The following is a 14,128-nucleotide window of genomic DNA, read 5'->3' as shown; positions in this document are numbered from 1 at the left end:
TTCTCCTCAATGGCACACAAACCATTCCACAAACATTATTAAGGTACCTCCACTTCACACATCTTTTAAAGAAGCAGTACTTCCTAAAGTACTTGAAGTTTGTGCAACAAAAACCTTACAAGAACTTTCTAATTGGATGTTAGATTCTAGAGCAAGCACTCACATAACTGACAATCTAAACTTATTGACTAACATCAAATCTACCTATCTATCTACTATAACTACTACTAATAGAAAACTTATATTAGTAAAATATATGTACAAACGTGATATAACTTACGATCTAAAGAACTTCACACCTTGAAAATAATAAACACTTGAATCATGTTCTTTATGTATGTGCATGATCAAGAATTTATTTTCAGTTGGCAAACTAATAGACTTTGCTTATTATACAATCTTTAGTCTAAAAGGTTGTTGCATATTCAACACATCTCATCCTTATAAATATAATAATCTTTATACTTTGAACAATAATCTTTATACTTTGAACAATATCAAACCAACAAGAACTTTATAAGACTTTTCTATCAACACCATTAATCACTCCAATCTAGAAACTATAAAACTATGGCATAAGAGAACTGTTCATCCCAATTTCCAATCTCTTCACAACTTATTATCCAAAGAAATGGTCACTAAAATATCCATCTTACCTCTTATCAAAACATCTTCTGAAGCTTCATAAAATCGGAAAATACCATTGACATTCAATTCCACAATCCAATTTGACTCCCACAAGCAAGTCCATTCTAGTCAGTACATTCAAAATTTATGTGGTCAATTACCTATAACATCTTTTTCTACCTCTTGATACTTCTTAACTTTTATTGATGACTTCTCAAGGCAATTTTGTATCCACTCTTTCACTTATAAGAATGAAATATTTGAAACATTCAAGAAAATTCAAAACTATACTTAAGAAGGAAATTAATTACAAACTATCATGTCTAAGAAGTGATTGTGGAGGGGAATTTATGTCGAGAGAATTTACCTCTTTTTAGTCTTAACATGACATATGATGACAATTGATTACAACATAGATTCTTCAATAAAACGGAATTTTTGAAAGAAAAAATAGATATTTATATAAAATAATGTAAACTTTCTTGTTTAGTATAAAATATACCATCTTACTTATGGAAAGAAATAGTTCATACAACAAAATATATCTCCAATTGAATTCCTTATTGAACCTAATATAGATCAAATCCACTACAATTGTTCTTAGGTCAAAAATCTAATTTCTCTCACCTATGAGTGTTTGGATGTGCAGCCTACTATCACTTATCAATTAAAAATAAATTAGATACTAAAGCTCAAAAATCTATATTAGTTAATTATGAAAATAATTCTAAAGCCTATAGATGTTTTAACTTCAATACAAATAAGATCATTATTTCAAGTGATATTCACTTTAATGAAGACAATGTAAAAATTCTACCCACTATACTCCAATATCTTCAAATCATCACATCTTTTGCTTATTCCTTAATTAAGAACCAAACATCACATGCTATGATGATAAAAAACAAATTACAACTTTAAAATTAGATAATTTTTTCAAAAATATTATTAACACTCCATCTTCACCAACCATCTCTCAAGATTTATCAACTATAGTCATGACTCAACATACAACTTGCTACGCTCAAAACAACCCATACTCTTCTGTCAACACTCAATACAAATTAAAAGACAAAATATTAAGTTAAAAGACTATCAAAAGACATGGATAACTATCTTGTTCAATATTTGATCGATGACAACAACAACGAGGTAATTCTAACAAAAATACTTGCCAATAAAGATTTTTTTAATGCTATGTAAGATAAACTCTTATTTATTGCTAAAAATGGTACTTGAATCCTTGTACCATTGCTCCAAAAAAAACATACAATAAACTTGAAATGGGACTTTAAAATGAAACCTAGCATCAGCAATCAATTGCCAACGAAGAAGGCCCTTCTTATAGCATGAGGATTTGTACAAGAATATGGAGTCTTTGCTCATGTAATCAAATGGTCCATGATTAGATCATTAGCAGCCAAAACTGTCCTAAAAAATCACCTTTTATATCATTTAGATATCAAGATAACTTTCTTATAAGACATCTTCATTGATGAAGTCTATATAGAGTAGCTTCTTAGCTTCATTGAAATTGGCTGTACACATTATCTATGCAAACTCAAGAAATTCTTTTATAATCTTTGCCAAAACCGAAGAATATGTTATAAGAGGTTAAATACTTGTCTAAAGAGTCTAGGCATGACTAAAAGTGTCAATAATCATAATCTCTATTATATTGGTATTGGTAATAACAAAAAAAAATCCTCATAGCTTATGTTGATGATTACTTCTTAACTAAAGGAGACAACAATATAATATCTTGGATAAAGCAACAACCATGGACAAAATTTGATATAAACAATCTAAATTTTATTAACAAATATTTAAATATAGAATTCACATCTCTCAATAGGCTTATTTCTATTCCAAACACAATATGATATAAAAACAATATAAGGATTTGGGATGCAAAGTTCACAAGATAAATATATACCTCTATCTTTTGATTTAATATTCTTTACTAATATGAAAGCTCTATTTGTGGACCTCTATGAATATTGTTGCATGATTAGAAATCTCATCTTTCTCACAATGACATGACTAAATATTTTGTTTGCAATTAGCAATGTCTTATGATATATGTCAAAATTACAAATAACAAACTTAAAAGTTGTTAAACATATATTTAGATATATTTAATCAACTTTTGAATTTGGTCTTTTTTATAAATCAAACCTAAGCAACAAAATATAAGATTATTCTTATGCCAACTAGGCATCATGCCCTAAAATACATAGATCTATATAAATTTAGTGTTTCATTCTAGTTGAAGTAGGAATTATATAGAAAAATAAAAGTCAACAAACAATAGTTAAATCCTCTATTCAATCTATATACATGAGTTTATCAACTAAGATTACTGAAGCTATTTAATTGAAGTATTTACTTATGGAAATTGAAGCCATAAAATCTTCATCCTTCTTACTTTTACTCAAAAAGAACAACAAAAATCTCATATGAGAAATTCAAGACAAATTTATTTTATTGTGCAATAATCAATGAGTAATCAAGCTGATTAATAACCATGTGTTCTATGCAAAAATAAAGCACATCAAGATGCATCACAACTTTATTAAAATAAATAGGCAATTTAAGAAACATAACTTTGCATTACATACATATAAGATCACAACCTGTAGATATTTTTACAAAAGCATTGCCTCAAAATAAGTTTGAATAGCATTGCACAACTTTGGATCTACTCAAATTCTTTGATAATACTCAAATTACAATTTCTACAAACTCTACAACCTTTCTATAAGATTTAAAACTTCTAAACTATGCTTTAAAATAACTTTTTACCACCTCCTTAAAGGTACTCCAACTATTATATACATCATGAATTAATTCCTTTCTAACTATAAAAACTTTTTGATTCCAATCTCTAAAGCTATATACTGATCATAAAAATCAATATTGCACTTATAGTATTTATTTCTGTCTACAAGATAAATTTTGTCTCTTTTAACAACATCCTTCTTTAAATGCAACCTCTTTCTTGTCAATGTCCAAAATACACCTTTAGTTATACAATAAACAAAAACCATTAAAGATATGTCAATTTTTTGATATTAAGTTTTTACTCAATTTTTTTACCAAACTAGGATTTTAAAATTTTTCTTACCTTCTTAATGAAAGTCAAGACCCTCCACTTGTCAACAAATAAGCGTTTTCTCAATTATATTAACAATAATCTTGCAAATTTCCCTCAAAGATAATGTCACAAACTATAGCATTAGGAATAAAGCATTAACCTGTACAAACAATTACATAAAATGAAGACAATAAAAAGAAAAAAAAGAAAAAAGAAAACAAAATACAAGGGATTTGGAAGAAATGCATGCTGCAAATACAAACAAAATAAACAAAAGTCATGTATTAGCAAAGGCTTTGTACACAAGATTCAAGAAAGGTACTCCTTAAAACAAGAAAATGAAAACAAAACAAATGAAAACCTGAATCCATTTCTCTTAGGATTTATATCCTTGATAATCCTTAACAGGAGATAATAAAATTCTCTCTTGTCATATATCTTTTCATCCTTTGTCAATAGAATATTGAAGTCACATGATTGGTTGAATAGATTATGTACTTATACTTAGAACACTAACTACGTATAAGAATACTGAATTCTTTGTATACTTCATCTCTTGATCAATAATATTTTAACTTCTTTAAACATAATGCAATCCTCTAATTGCAACGGATGTTGCAAAATCATCATATGGTTTTATATAACAATGAGATTTTTTTCTAGCCTCAAACAAGTTTACCAAGGTCTTGAATCTTAATAAATATATATGCCATATATTGATTAATATTCTCACTTGGGCTTATTATTTGTAGGCTTGTGGATAAACAAAGCAATTGGAAAAGTTAAAGATTTTAGATAGATCAAAGTCTTTGATTTAAATGAAGATCTATAAAAAAAAAATCCATATAAAAGATATCCTTCTAAATATAAGTTCAAGAGCTTTCTTATCACAGCTTAGATTCTTAACTGTAAGCATGATAAATTTTTAGCAAATAAACTATAGTGTTCTATTTCTACTTGCAAAAATTATAGATGGAAAAAAAAAAAAAAAAAATATCAGTCAAATTTATTTACAAGAAATTTGTTTTAAACAAGGCTTGCATAGAATGCCAAAGTATTGAAATCCACAAGGCATCTTTTACCAAACTTATAGGGGCCTTAAAAGGCTATGGTTTAAAAGCTTTAAGAAGGTTCTTTGTTTCATAAAGAAAAGTTATCTTTTGGAAGTTTTGATATTGGAAGAAAGCAAAAAGAGAGAAATAGTCATGACATAGATCGAATTATTATTTTTTACTATGATTATAAATATAAAAAATTATATTTTTATTAATTTATTTTCTAAATATTTGTATTTTTAGAAATTTTAATAAATGTTCTTAGAAACAACTTCTCCTCTTAAGCCCACTTAATTAATTTTCTTAGATATGAAACTAACTAAGAAATATTTTTTAATTTCAAAAAATCACAAGCCATGAAATTTGAAATTTCGCCTCTATACTCTTAAGCACAAAAAAAAAAAAAAAAAAAAAATCCTTGATATTTTTGTAAAAAAGAAAAAGAAAAAAGAAAAATCTTCTAGCAACTTGAGAAAAGACAAAAACATTGCAAAGAGACTTGTATCTAACTAATACTTGGTATTTGGTGAATAAAAACCTATTTAAATTTTCTATATTAAATATTTTTAATAAATCTTAAAGTCCTAACCTTGTCTAATTTTTCAAAAATAAATTTATACTTTTTTGTCTTTATTTTTATTTTATTTTTGAAACCCTAAATTCTTAATGGATGACGGATCCATGAGGTATGTAAAAAAAAAAAAAAAAAAAAAAAAGGGGGGGGGAGGGGAGGGGGTCAAAGTGCAAGCTGGGTTCCCACCTGGTGGACTGCTCAATAGTAATAACGGGAAGGAAGGGCTGGTCATTAATTAATCAATTATTCAAGAAATAATGAATGGCTGCAAGTGATGAACGAATGGGGTTGGAATGGAACAAATTACACAGTCAGGGGAACATGGGAACAGGGGAACAACTCGCTGCTTGTGGGAACAGCTCGAGGGAACGCATGGGTTGGGGAACTCCATCTCCGCCCCGCCGAAACCTCGGGTGGGTACCCTCTTCGCTCCGGTGCCCGGGCCGAGTGCATCCACCCGCTCCGCGGGGGGGGGGGGTCCCAGCTTGCGGAGTGAGTGAGTGAGAGTGAGTGAGTGAGTGAGTGTTGGTGGTCACAAGTGCGGCGGAGGAGGCGCAAGGAGGAGGATCTGCGCCTACCTGCCATTCCACTTGTGACGTTGGATTCCTCTCGATTCGTTTCGACTCGCCCTGGCCCCGAGAGATGCCCCAAACATAATCTCTGTAATTGGTGTGGGCAATTTTTCGCAATTCGGAAGGGAAAAGGGGGTGTTATCTTTCGGTGAATTCGCGACTGCTTGTGAGGTCGCCGTGTTGCGTAGCCTTTGCAGTACTTTGAGCTCGCGCGCGGGGAAGTTTACAACAGGATGGGCTCTACGGCGAGGTTGAGGTTGAGCCCGAGCCCGTCCTCTGTCTCAGGTTCGCTGTGCCCGGCGTCGGCACGGTCTGTGTATCCCATGGGCTCTGTCGCGGTGAGGGTGACGAGCCGGTGCCGTTGGTTGGGAGCGGAGAGTAGGCTCGGTAAGAGCCAATTTTTCGGGGCTGGGAAGCCACTTGTGCATCTACAGAAGCGGGGATGGAGTTTGGGGTGGGAGGGGCGTGCCGCTGGAAGGACTGTGGTGATGGCCAACTTGAGTGGCGCCAAGATCAAGGTCATTGGTGTGGGCGGTGGTGGCAACAATGCCGTGAACCGCATGATTGGGAGCGGTATTCAGGTTTGTTGCTAGTACCCAAATAACTTTTCAAAAGGTTTTCGCCGTTTTCCTTGATCCTTCGGCATTCGTGGAATTATCGCGACATTTCGCACCTCTCCTGCGTCGCAAGACTCGTTGTTCAAGCTTAGGTTAATGTATTTGCGGATTCGATCAGAAAAAAATGCAAGATTGTGGGGTTCAGGAGTGGATTATGGCAATGTTGACTCCCAGATTTTTGAACCTCCCACCTTGCCTTTTCTCTCTCGCGGCAATTCAGTCGATTACGTCTCAGCTGAAGCCTCAGGCCATTCCTCGAGGTAGGCACTAAGAAGTCGAAAGACCTTCAGGTTTCAGATGGAAGGGACCAATTTAAGGCTCAACAAAGTTTTTAATTCTTAAAAAAATAAAACGCATGTAATCGTGCTGTGCAATTCTTACTGATTCTAGATTTTGTATCGATTTGAATGCCGGGTAAGGATTATGCATTTAGATTGTGGATGGCGGTAGTTGGCACGGGCCGCGAATAAGATGATGCATCGTCCATGGACATAGTCTTTGAACACTTGAATGTCATCTCTAATACGTGCTCTAGCGGAAACGTCCTATTGAAGAGTCGGGTTAACCTGAACAGTCGACGAAAATCTGGCATCAGTCAAAACATATTAGGTTATAGGAATTCAAGCCTTGTCCACTAGCTTGAATGATTTCCAGGTTCTCTCGAGGTGCAGTGTTAGGTTGCATGGTCATCATTGTAATGCATTCTATGTTTTGGCGTCAGTGTGACCACTTTTGTGCATTGAACGCAAATGGATTTCGCTTCATCAAGCATTTTGTTTATATTCTATTGTGCCTGACGCTCCAAGTCTTAGATTGTGGTTAAAGTAGCACTCAGTTACGTAGCGTTACAAGTTATATGAATGCCGCTTCATCCCAACACTCTAAGCCTCACCCACCGAAAGTACGAAACCTTCTTTTAGTATTTCGGCCAGTCCAACATGCTTTGTGATGTTTTTTCTAGGCCGCAGGTGTTAACACTATGACTAGTGCCACCGATTTGGAGGAATGAATAGTTGGAATGCTCGTTTGCCTTTACATCACACGCATGTGCATGTTCTAAGAACCATGAGGTTGCAGAGAACTCTGATTGTTATTCCATTCCTATGTCCTGCAGGGTGTCGATTTTTGGGCTATCAACACAGATGTTCAAGCTTTGCAAAAATCACAAGCCCAACATCGCGTTCAGATTGGCGAAGCTTTGACCCGAGGACTAGGTAGCTCCCAAGTTGAACACTTGTAACCTCTTTGATTTGCCTAATATCTAGACGAGCTTGGGCTTAATGTGGCTTTTACAAGTCTATACTTGTCTACGTACCCGTTCGACAGGGATGTCGACTACTGTGTCGGCTGTTTTATTGCTCCAATTTCGGTTATCATGTGACTTCGATTTTCAATTTCGTATCATTTTGACAGGTACTGGTGGTAAGCCATTTCTCGGAGAACAGGCAGCAGAGGAATCAATAGATATCATCGCAGAGGCAGTGGTAGATGCTGATCTTGTCTTCATTACTGCGGGCATGGGTGGTGGGACGGGGTCTGGTGCTGCCCCGGTTGTAGCTCGTGTGGCCAAAGAGGCAGGGCAACTCACTGTCGGTGTTGTTACGTATCCGTTTACGTTTGAGGGCCGTCGGAGAAGCCAGCAGGTTATGTTTGACAAGACGATTAAAAGCCTATACTTAACCGCATTTCTATAATTACACGGTGACTAACATAAAGAACAGAAACCTGATCGTATGGTAGTGGTGCAGGCAGTGGAGGCAATAGAGAATTTACGGAAGTCTGTGGACAGTCTCATTGTCATCCCCAATGACCGTCTACTTGATGTCTCTGGAGATAAAACTCCTCTTCAAGAAGCATTTTCTTTAGCCGACGATGTTTTACGTCAGGGAGTTCAAGGCATTTCAGACATCATCACTGTAAGTCGTTCAGTTGTTAGTCTGGATGAATTACAATTCGAATGCTCTCTTACTTCTAGTGCCCTTGCTTGGAAGTAGTCTGCACAGTGAATGCATTAGGTCCAGAAGAGTATGGAACTCTCATCGACGAAGTGGTGAAATAAGAACACTTAGTCTTTTTTTGTTTTTCTTCTGTGTACTTTGGTGGAAAGGTTATATTTTATCTTAGTGTTGTTGATGAGATCATACTCTGAGACGCTGCACTTTGGCGGATCCAGACGCCAGGTCTGGTGAATGTTGATTTTGCAGATGTCAGAGCTGTAATGAGTAATTCAGGCACAGCTATGCTTGGTGTTGGTTCATCTAGTGGCAAAAACCGTGCTGAAGAAGCTGCAATTCAGGCTGCCTCAGCTCCCCTTATTGAACGCTCTATTGAACAAGCAACTGGCATTGTTTACAACATCACTGGTGGCTCGGACCTCACACTGCAGGAAGTGAATACTGTATCTCAGGTTTGCTTCCCAGTCCTTATCTAGAAGCTTCAAAAGTATGCTAATTTGCATGTTTCGAATATTATATTTTGCAGAACTTCAAATTTGTTGAACTTCTGGGAAGTTGGTATTTGAGAAAAATCTGGGACATTTTCACGGTGATACTGATCAAGCAATTTGTTAATCGCTGATCTCTCTCAACTCACCTAGAATTCTGGTATTGTTGGTGCAGATTGTAACAGGCTTAGCTGATCCTTCAGCTAACATTATTTTTGGAGCAGTAGTAGATGATAAATACACAGGTGAAGTCCATGTAACGATTATTGCCACGGGATTTTCCCACACTTTTGAGAAATTATTAGTGGACCCAAAAGCAGCAAGGGCAGAGGTACAGGAAACTCCGAGCAATACACCGGAGAAACCTAGGAAGCAATCAACTCTCAACTTGTTTCGCCAAGGTCTTAACCGAAAGGGGTTTTTGTAGACTTTTAAATATAATTGATGATTTGTAGACTTCAGTATACTGCCATTCTGGACTTGAAGTTTTTATTTTTTCCTAAAACTACTTGCCAGAAGAGTGTGCGTGTGTGTTTTTTTTTTTTTAATTACTGAATTTAGTTTTACACAAGGCTGTAAGAGTTTAGTTGAATTTTTTCTAAATATACAAGATTTAAAAATAACTTTTGAGAATATTAGTGTAATTTTTTACCTCATTGTTATGATAAAAAAATTACAAGATTAAGGTTTGGTACCTTAAATAACATTGAGCTTTTAACATAGGTAGAAAAGCCAATAATTACTATGTGTAGTGGATGTAATATTGCTAAGTTTTGTCACTTATGCTTAATAATTTTAATCATTCATATAAAAGAAATTTTTAGATTTAGAATAACTTTTTCTTTTCAATCTTCATTCTATTGAAATTTTCAAGATGAACATGTATCTAGAATTTGTTAACTATGTTAAGATTTAAATTTAGGAATTTTTATTATTATATTATAATAATCTCCTTAAATTTCTAAGTTTATAGTAATTTTTTAGGATTAATATGATTACTTTAAATAGTAAGAAAATAAATATGGCAAAATGTATCAATGAATAGAGCATCAAAAGTAATGATATTCACCTATTACGTCTAGTAATAAGATCCTTGTAATTAATGATTTGTCATATCTTTTGCTGCAAGATTCTCAACTCTTAAAAATTCAAAAGTATCAAGTTGTGGATGATAATCATAAATTGGAGAATTCTTTGTTGTGGATGATAATTGGCTGCGAATATCCAAGTTGTGGATGATAATCATAAATTGGCTGCGAATATCCAAGTTGTGGATGATAATCATAAATTGGCTGCTATATCGTCTATCACAAGTGAAGTGAATGCCATCCACTTGACTTTCCTACAAACTAGAGCTTCGCCAAAAGCCTCCACCTCCACTGACATGCCGCGCGGCGTGGATAGCGAGACGGTGTTTGGAGGAGATGGGAATGTGGAAGAAACAAATAAGTTGTTACTGGACCAGAACACGTACATGGTAGGATTCTGGGCATCAAGCGGGGCCAAGAAGACGCTTGTTGCTCAGCGAGTCTTCGATGACGACGCCATCCGAGCGCACTTCACAGGAGGCTGCTTCTGGTTCATTGTCTGTAGAGACTTGTTGGTGCGGAGCCTCTTCTTGGACCTCAAAATGAAGATCACTGGTCCCTCAAAGATTCGTGGGAACATTCCTATAGAAGATTTGGCAACACAACTACGTAATGAGCTCAAGGATAAGAAGAACATGCTGGTTGACCTGGACGATGTTTGAAAAGAAGATGTGCTACGCTTGGTGATATCTGTGGTCCCCTTAAGAGCGGTGCAAAATCCTCGTCACCACTCACATAGAGGAGGTGTTGGACAAAAACCATGTGACAAAGCTCGTATTTGTGTTGCTAGATGAAGAGAACAGCTAGAAGTTGTTCTGTTGGCAAGAATTTCGAGGGACCTGTCATGTGCCCTCGGAGCTGGAAAAGCTAGCCAAGGAAGTGATGGACGAATGTGCTGGGCTTTCGCTGACGCTCAAAGTGATTGGCAATGTGTTTGCAGGGAAAACTGATCAGGGCTTTTGAAAATTGTCTTTGCAGAAGCTGAGGAACGCGGATGTTTTAGACAAAGGTTACAAAACGCAGCTGTTCAATCGACTGAAACTCAGTTTCGATGAGCTTGGAAGTATCGATCAAAGATTGCAGGAATGCTTTTTTTACTTCACTGCATTTCCAGAGGATTAGAAAGTTGACGTATACAAGGATTTGCTGCCATTGTGGAAAGCGAAAGGGATTGTGGGACATAAGTCTGAGTATGATCCAAAGCTAGAAGCGTGTGGGCTGGTGGGCGTGTTGGTCTTCCGCTCACTGATTGAGCTTAAAAGCAATGGAAGAGGTGAATTGTACTGCATGGTGGACGATATTCTTTGCGACCTGGCGCGCTACGTCATGTAGCATGAAAAAGCCGTCACTAAGCGAGAGTGCCTGTATGAAGCAGAGCGGAAAATGAAGGTTGGATTTCCTCGTGAATGGGCAAGGATTTCTGACACTAAGGATCCAGGCAGAGGCAGAAGGACTAGTCTTTTCGCTCAAAGGTTGTCTGTCATGTCGACAAATCTAAAGGAGCTACCTGCCAAACTGGATGCCATGGAGCTAGAGGTCCTTCTGTTACTAAATAATCCGTTGGAGTGTATTCACAAGAAATTCTTCAACAACCTTCGCAGCATCCGAATTCTGGATCTGAGGGGGACTAAAATGAAGGCGCTGCCGGAGAGTGTGGGAGACCTAAAATCTCTAACTGTACTCAATTTGTTTGAGATGGGTATAGAGACGCTCCCTTAGACAATCGGAAGGTTGACCGGCATGGAGGAGCTGTATCTTGATTGGTGTCTGCGTCTCAGTTACTTACCTTCCAAACTGACTCACCTCACCAGGTTGCAAATTTTGAATATTTGTACAAGGCACAATTTGTGGAAAACAACTCTTTGGGAGGGGCTTTCCAAAACGTTGAGAGGAAAATTAGCGCTGCGGGACCTCGTCACCTTTGTTGGTTTAGAACATTTGACTGTATGGATTATCGATTACTCGGTGCGGTTGCTAGTTGAGTTGTTGACTGCGTCAAAGAGGCTCCAGACGTTGAAGTTGTGGGAAAGAGGAGGTTAGCAACTTATAGAGCCTCCAGAGTTGAGGAGTGATGACTGGCAACACTTGGAATGCCGCTGGCTCGGATGTGAGGGGTTGGTTTCTATTCCAGACTCTGTGTGTTCCCTCCCACGTCTAAAAACCCTAATTATATATGGTCGTCAACGTTGGTCTCACTTCCAGCCCTAGATCGTCTTCCAGATTTGGTGAGTTTGAGTTTCTATGATTGTGTTGTTTTAGAGACTCTACTATTTTGGTGGAGAAGATGGTTTTCCAACTCTTGTGAACTTCATGTTATGGCAATGTTATAAACTTGCATTATTGCCAAAGTTGGAAGATGGTGCAATGGCATGGCTTAAATAACTTAGTTTAGTATTGGAGAAATAATTTAGTTTATTAGTTTAGTAGGATTGGAGAAATAATTTAGTTTATTAGTTTAGTAGGATTGGAGAAATAATTTAGTTTATTAGTTTAGTAGGATTGGAGAAATAATTTAGTTTAGTAGGATTGGAGAAGCTTGATACCCTTCCTCAATCACTTGCAAAATTAAAGAACTTACAAATCTTAGATCTAAGTAATTGCTTCATCTTCAAGAATTTAGAGAATGAGCATCTAAGATTTGAGAGCTTTTCTAATCTTGTAGAACTAAATATAAGATGGTGTGAATCACTCTCCAAATTGCCAAGTAGCCTTCCTTTCTTATCCCACTTTAGATTGTTGTAAATGGAAGGAACTTGTAAACCTTCCATTCCTCCAAAACCTGAGGTAGTAGTTTCAAAGAAAAAGATGACAATAAATCAACATTAAAGTTTAAGATGATAATGTAAAAGTTGATATTTATTTGTTATAAGAGTTTGTAATGCCTGATTTGTACATTAAATATCATGTTGAGTTGATTCATAAGATGATTATATCTTTGTTTTAGTTAATAATATATCACTTTTTATCATACTTTTTACAAATAAGTTATATATGAATTAAATTATTTTCACTTCTACTTTAGTAGATTTTGTTTGAAATATGTATATTTTTTTATTATTAGATGTAAAAATCTAAGAAAATATAGAATAAACATTCTTAGAATTATTTGTGGTTCAATATCCAACTAATGAACTAAACCTTTAGTGAAAAATCTCTTTGAAGATTTAGAGGTTTTTAATTCAAATTAACATTATGTGCATAATAAATTGAATTGGTTTTGAAATTTAGAATATTATTAAGAGGTAAAATGAATGAATGATTTAAGTAAGTTTATATGAATGAATGATTTATATATATATATATATATATATATATGTTTTTGTGAGTATAAAATTATAGAAAATCAATAAAAAATTTAAAATTACAATCAATACAAAATAATCAAAGTATCAGAAATAAAGGAATTTAGTTCACAACATTAATCAAACAATAAAACCAACAAGAACTCACAAGTGATTTTCAAATTGTGCAAATTAAAAAAGGTATACAATTAAAGTACATTATATATATATATATATATACATACTTATACACTGGTTTCTTTAATCAGTATCTTTCATAGATAAAATAAAAATTCTTTTGTAAGACAATTTCATCTTATGGTAAAGTAAAAATCTACAAATTCGGGATAAATTTATATTATATATAATTATATGATATGCTATAGCTTACCTTAAGCTTTTACATATTAACATTTTTTTAATAGCATTTGAAATTAATTCAAATCTTAATCAAGCTAATTATATGTATTCAAAGATCAAAATTTAATGAAATTTTTAAACATGTGCAGCTTAATATTTAAATCTGGTTGCAAGAGATTAAATATCAATGTGACAAATCAATATTATTCACAATGTTTTCAAAAGAGTTGTACTACTAAGATGTACAATATGTATTGACCTATCTTTTCTGTAGTGTTAAATGAACAATAATAATTTGTTTTAAATTATAAAATATTTATTAGAAAATTCTAAATATATCAAATAAGTTATTATTTTTGTTGATAATAAGTTTTGGTAACATATATGTGCCTCAATTTCAATAATCAATACCAT

At 34.7% G+C, this 14,128-nt stretch overlaps 2 protein-coding genes across 2 annotated transcripts; both read left to right on the top strand.

Moving 5' to 3' along the window:
- The first annotated feature begins 5,779 nt into the window (after positions 1–5,779).
- Positions 5,780–9,451, top strand: LOC112295762 (cell division protein FtsZ homolog 1, chloroplastic). The gene is made up of 6 exons (XM_024547691.3): positions 5,780–6,506; positions 7,657–7,756; positions 7,956–8,185; positions 8,291–8,458; positions 8,716–8,949; positions 9,161–9,451. Exons 1-6 carry the CDS (start codon positions 6,159–6,161, stop codon positions 9,410–9,412), a joined length of 1,332 nt encoding a protein of 443 aa, XP_024403459.1. The 5' UTR covers positions 5,780–6,158; the 3' UTR covers positions 9,413–9,451.
- An 866-nt stretch (positions 9,452–10,317) lies between these two features.
- Positions 10,318–10,786, top strand: LOC149987334 (uncharacterized). The gene has a single exon (XM_090244902.1). It carries the CDS (start codon positions 10,370–10,372, stop codon positions 10,733–10,735), a length of 366 nt encoding a protein of 121 aa, XP_090101028.1. The 5' UTR covers positions 10,318–10,369; the 3' UTR covers positions 10,736–10,786.
- The last annotated feature ends 3,342 nt before the right edge of the window (positions 10,787–14,128 follow it).

This window comes from Physcomitrium patens, chromosome 19, assembly GCF_059467195.1.
Source record: "Physcomitrium patens ecotype Gransden chromosome 19, ASM5946719v1, whole genome shotgun sequence".
NCBI lineage: Eukaryota > Viridiplantae > Streptophyta > Bryopsida > Funariales > Funariaceae > Physcomitrium > Physcomitrium patens.
Note: the sequence above shows the minus strand (reverse complement) of the source record. Positions and strands in the feature narration are given on the sequence as shown.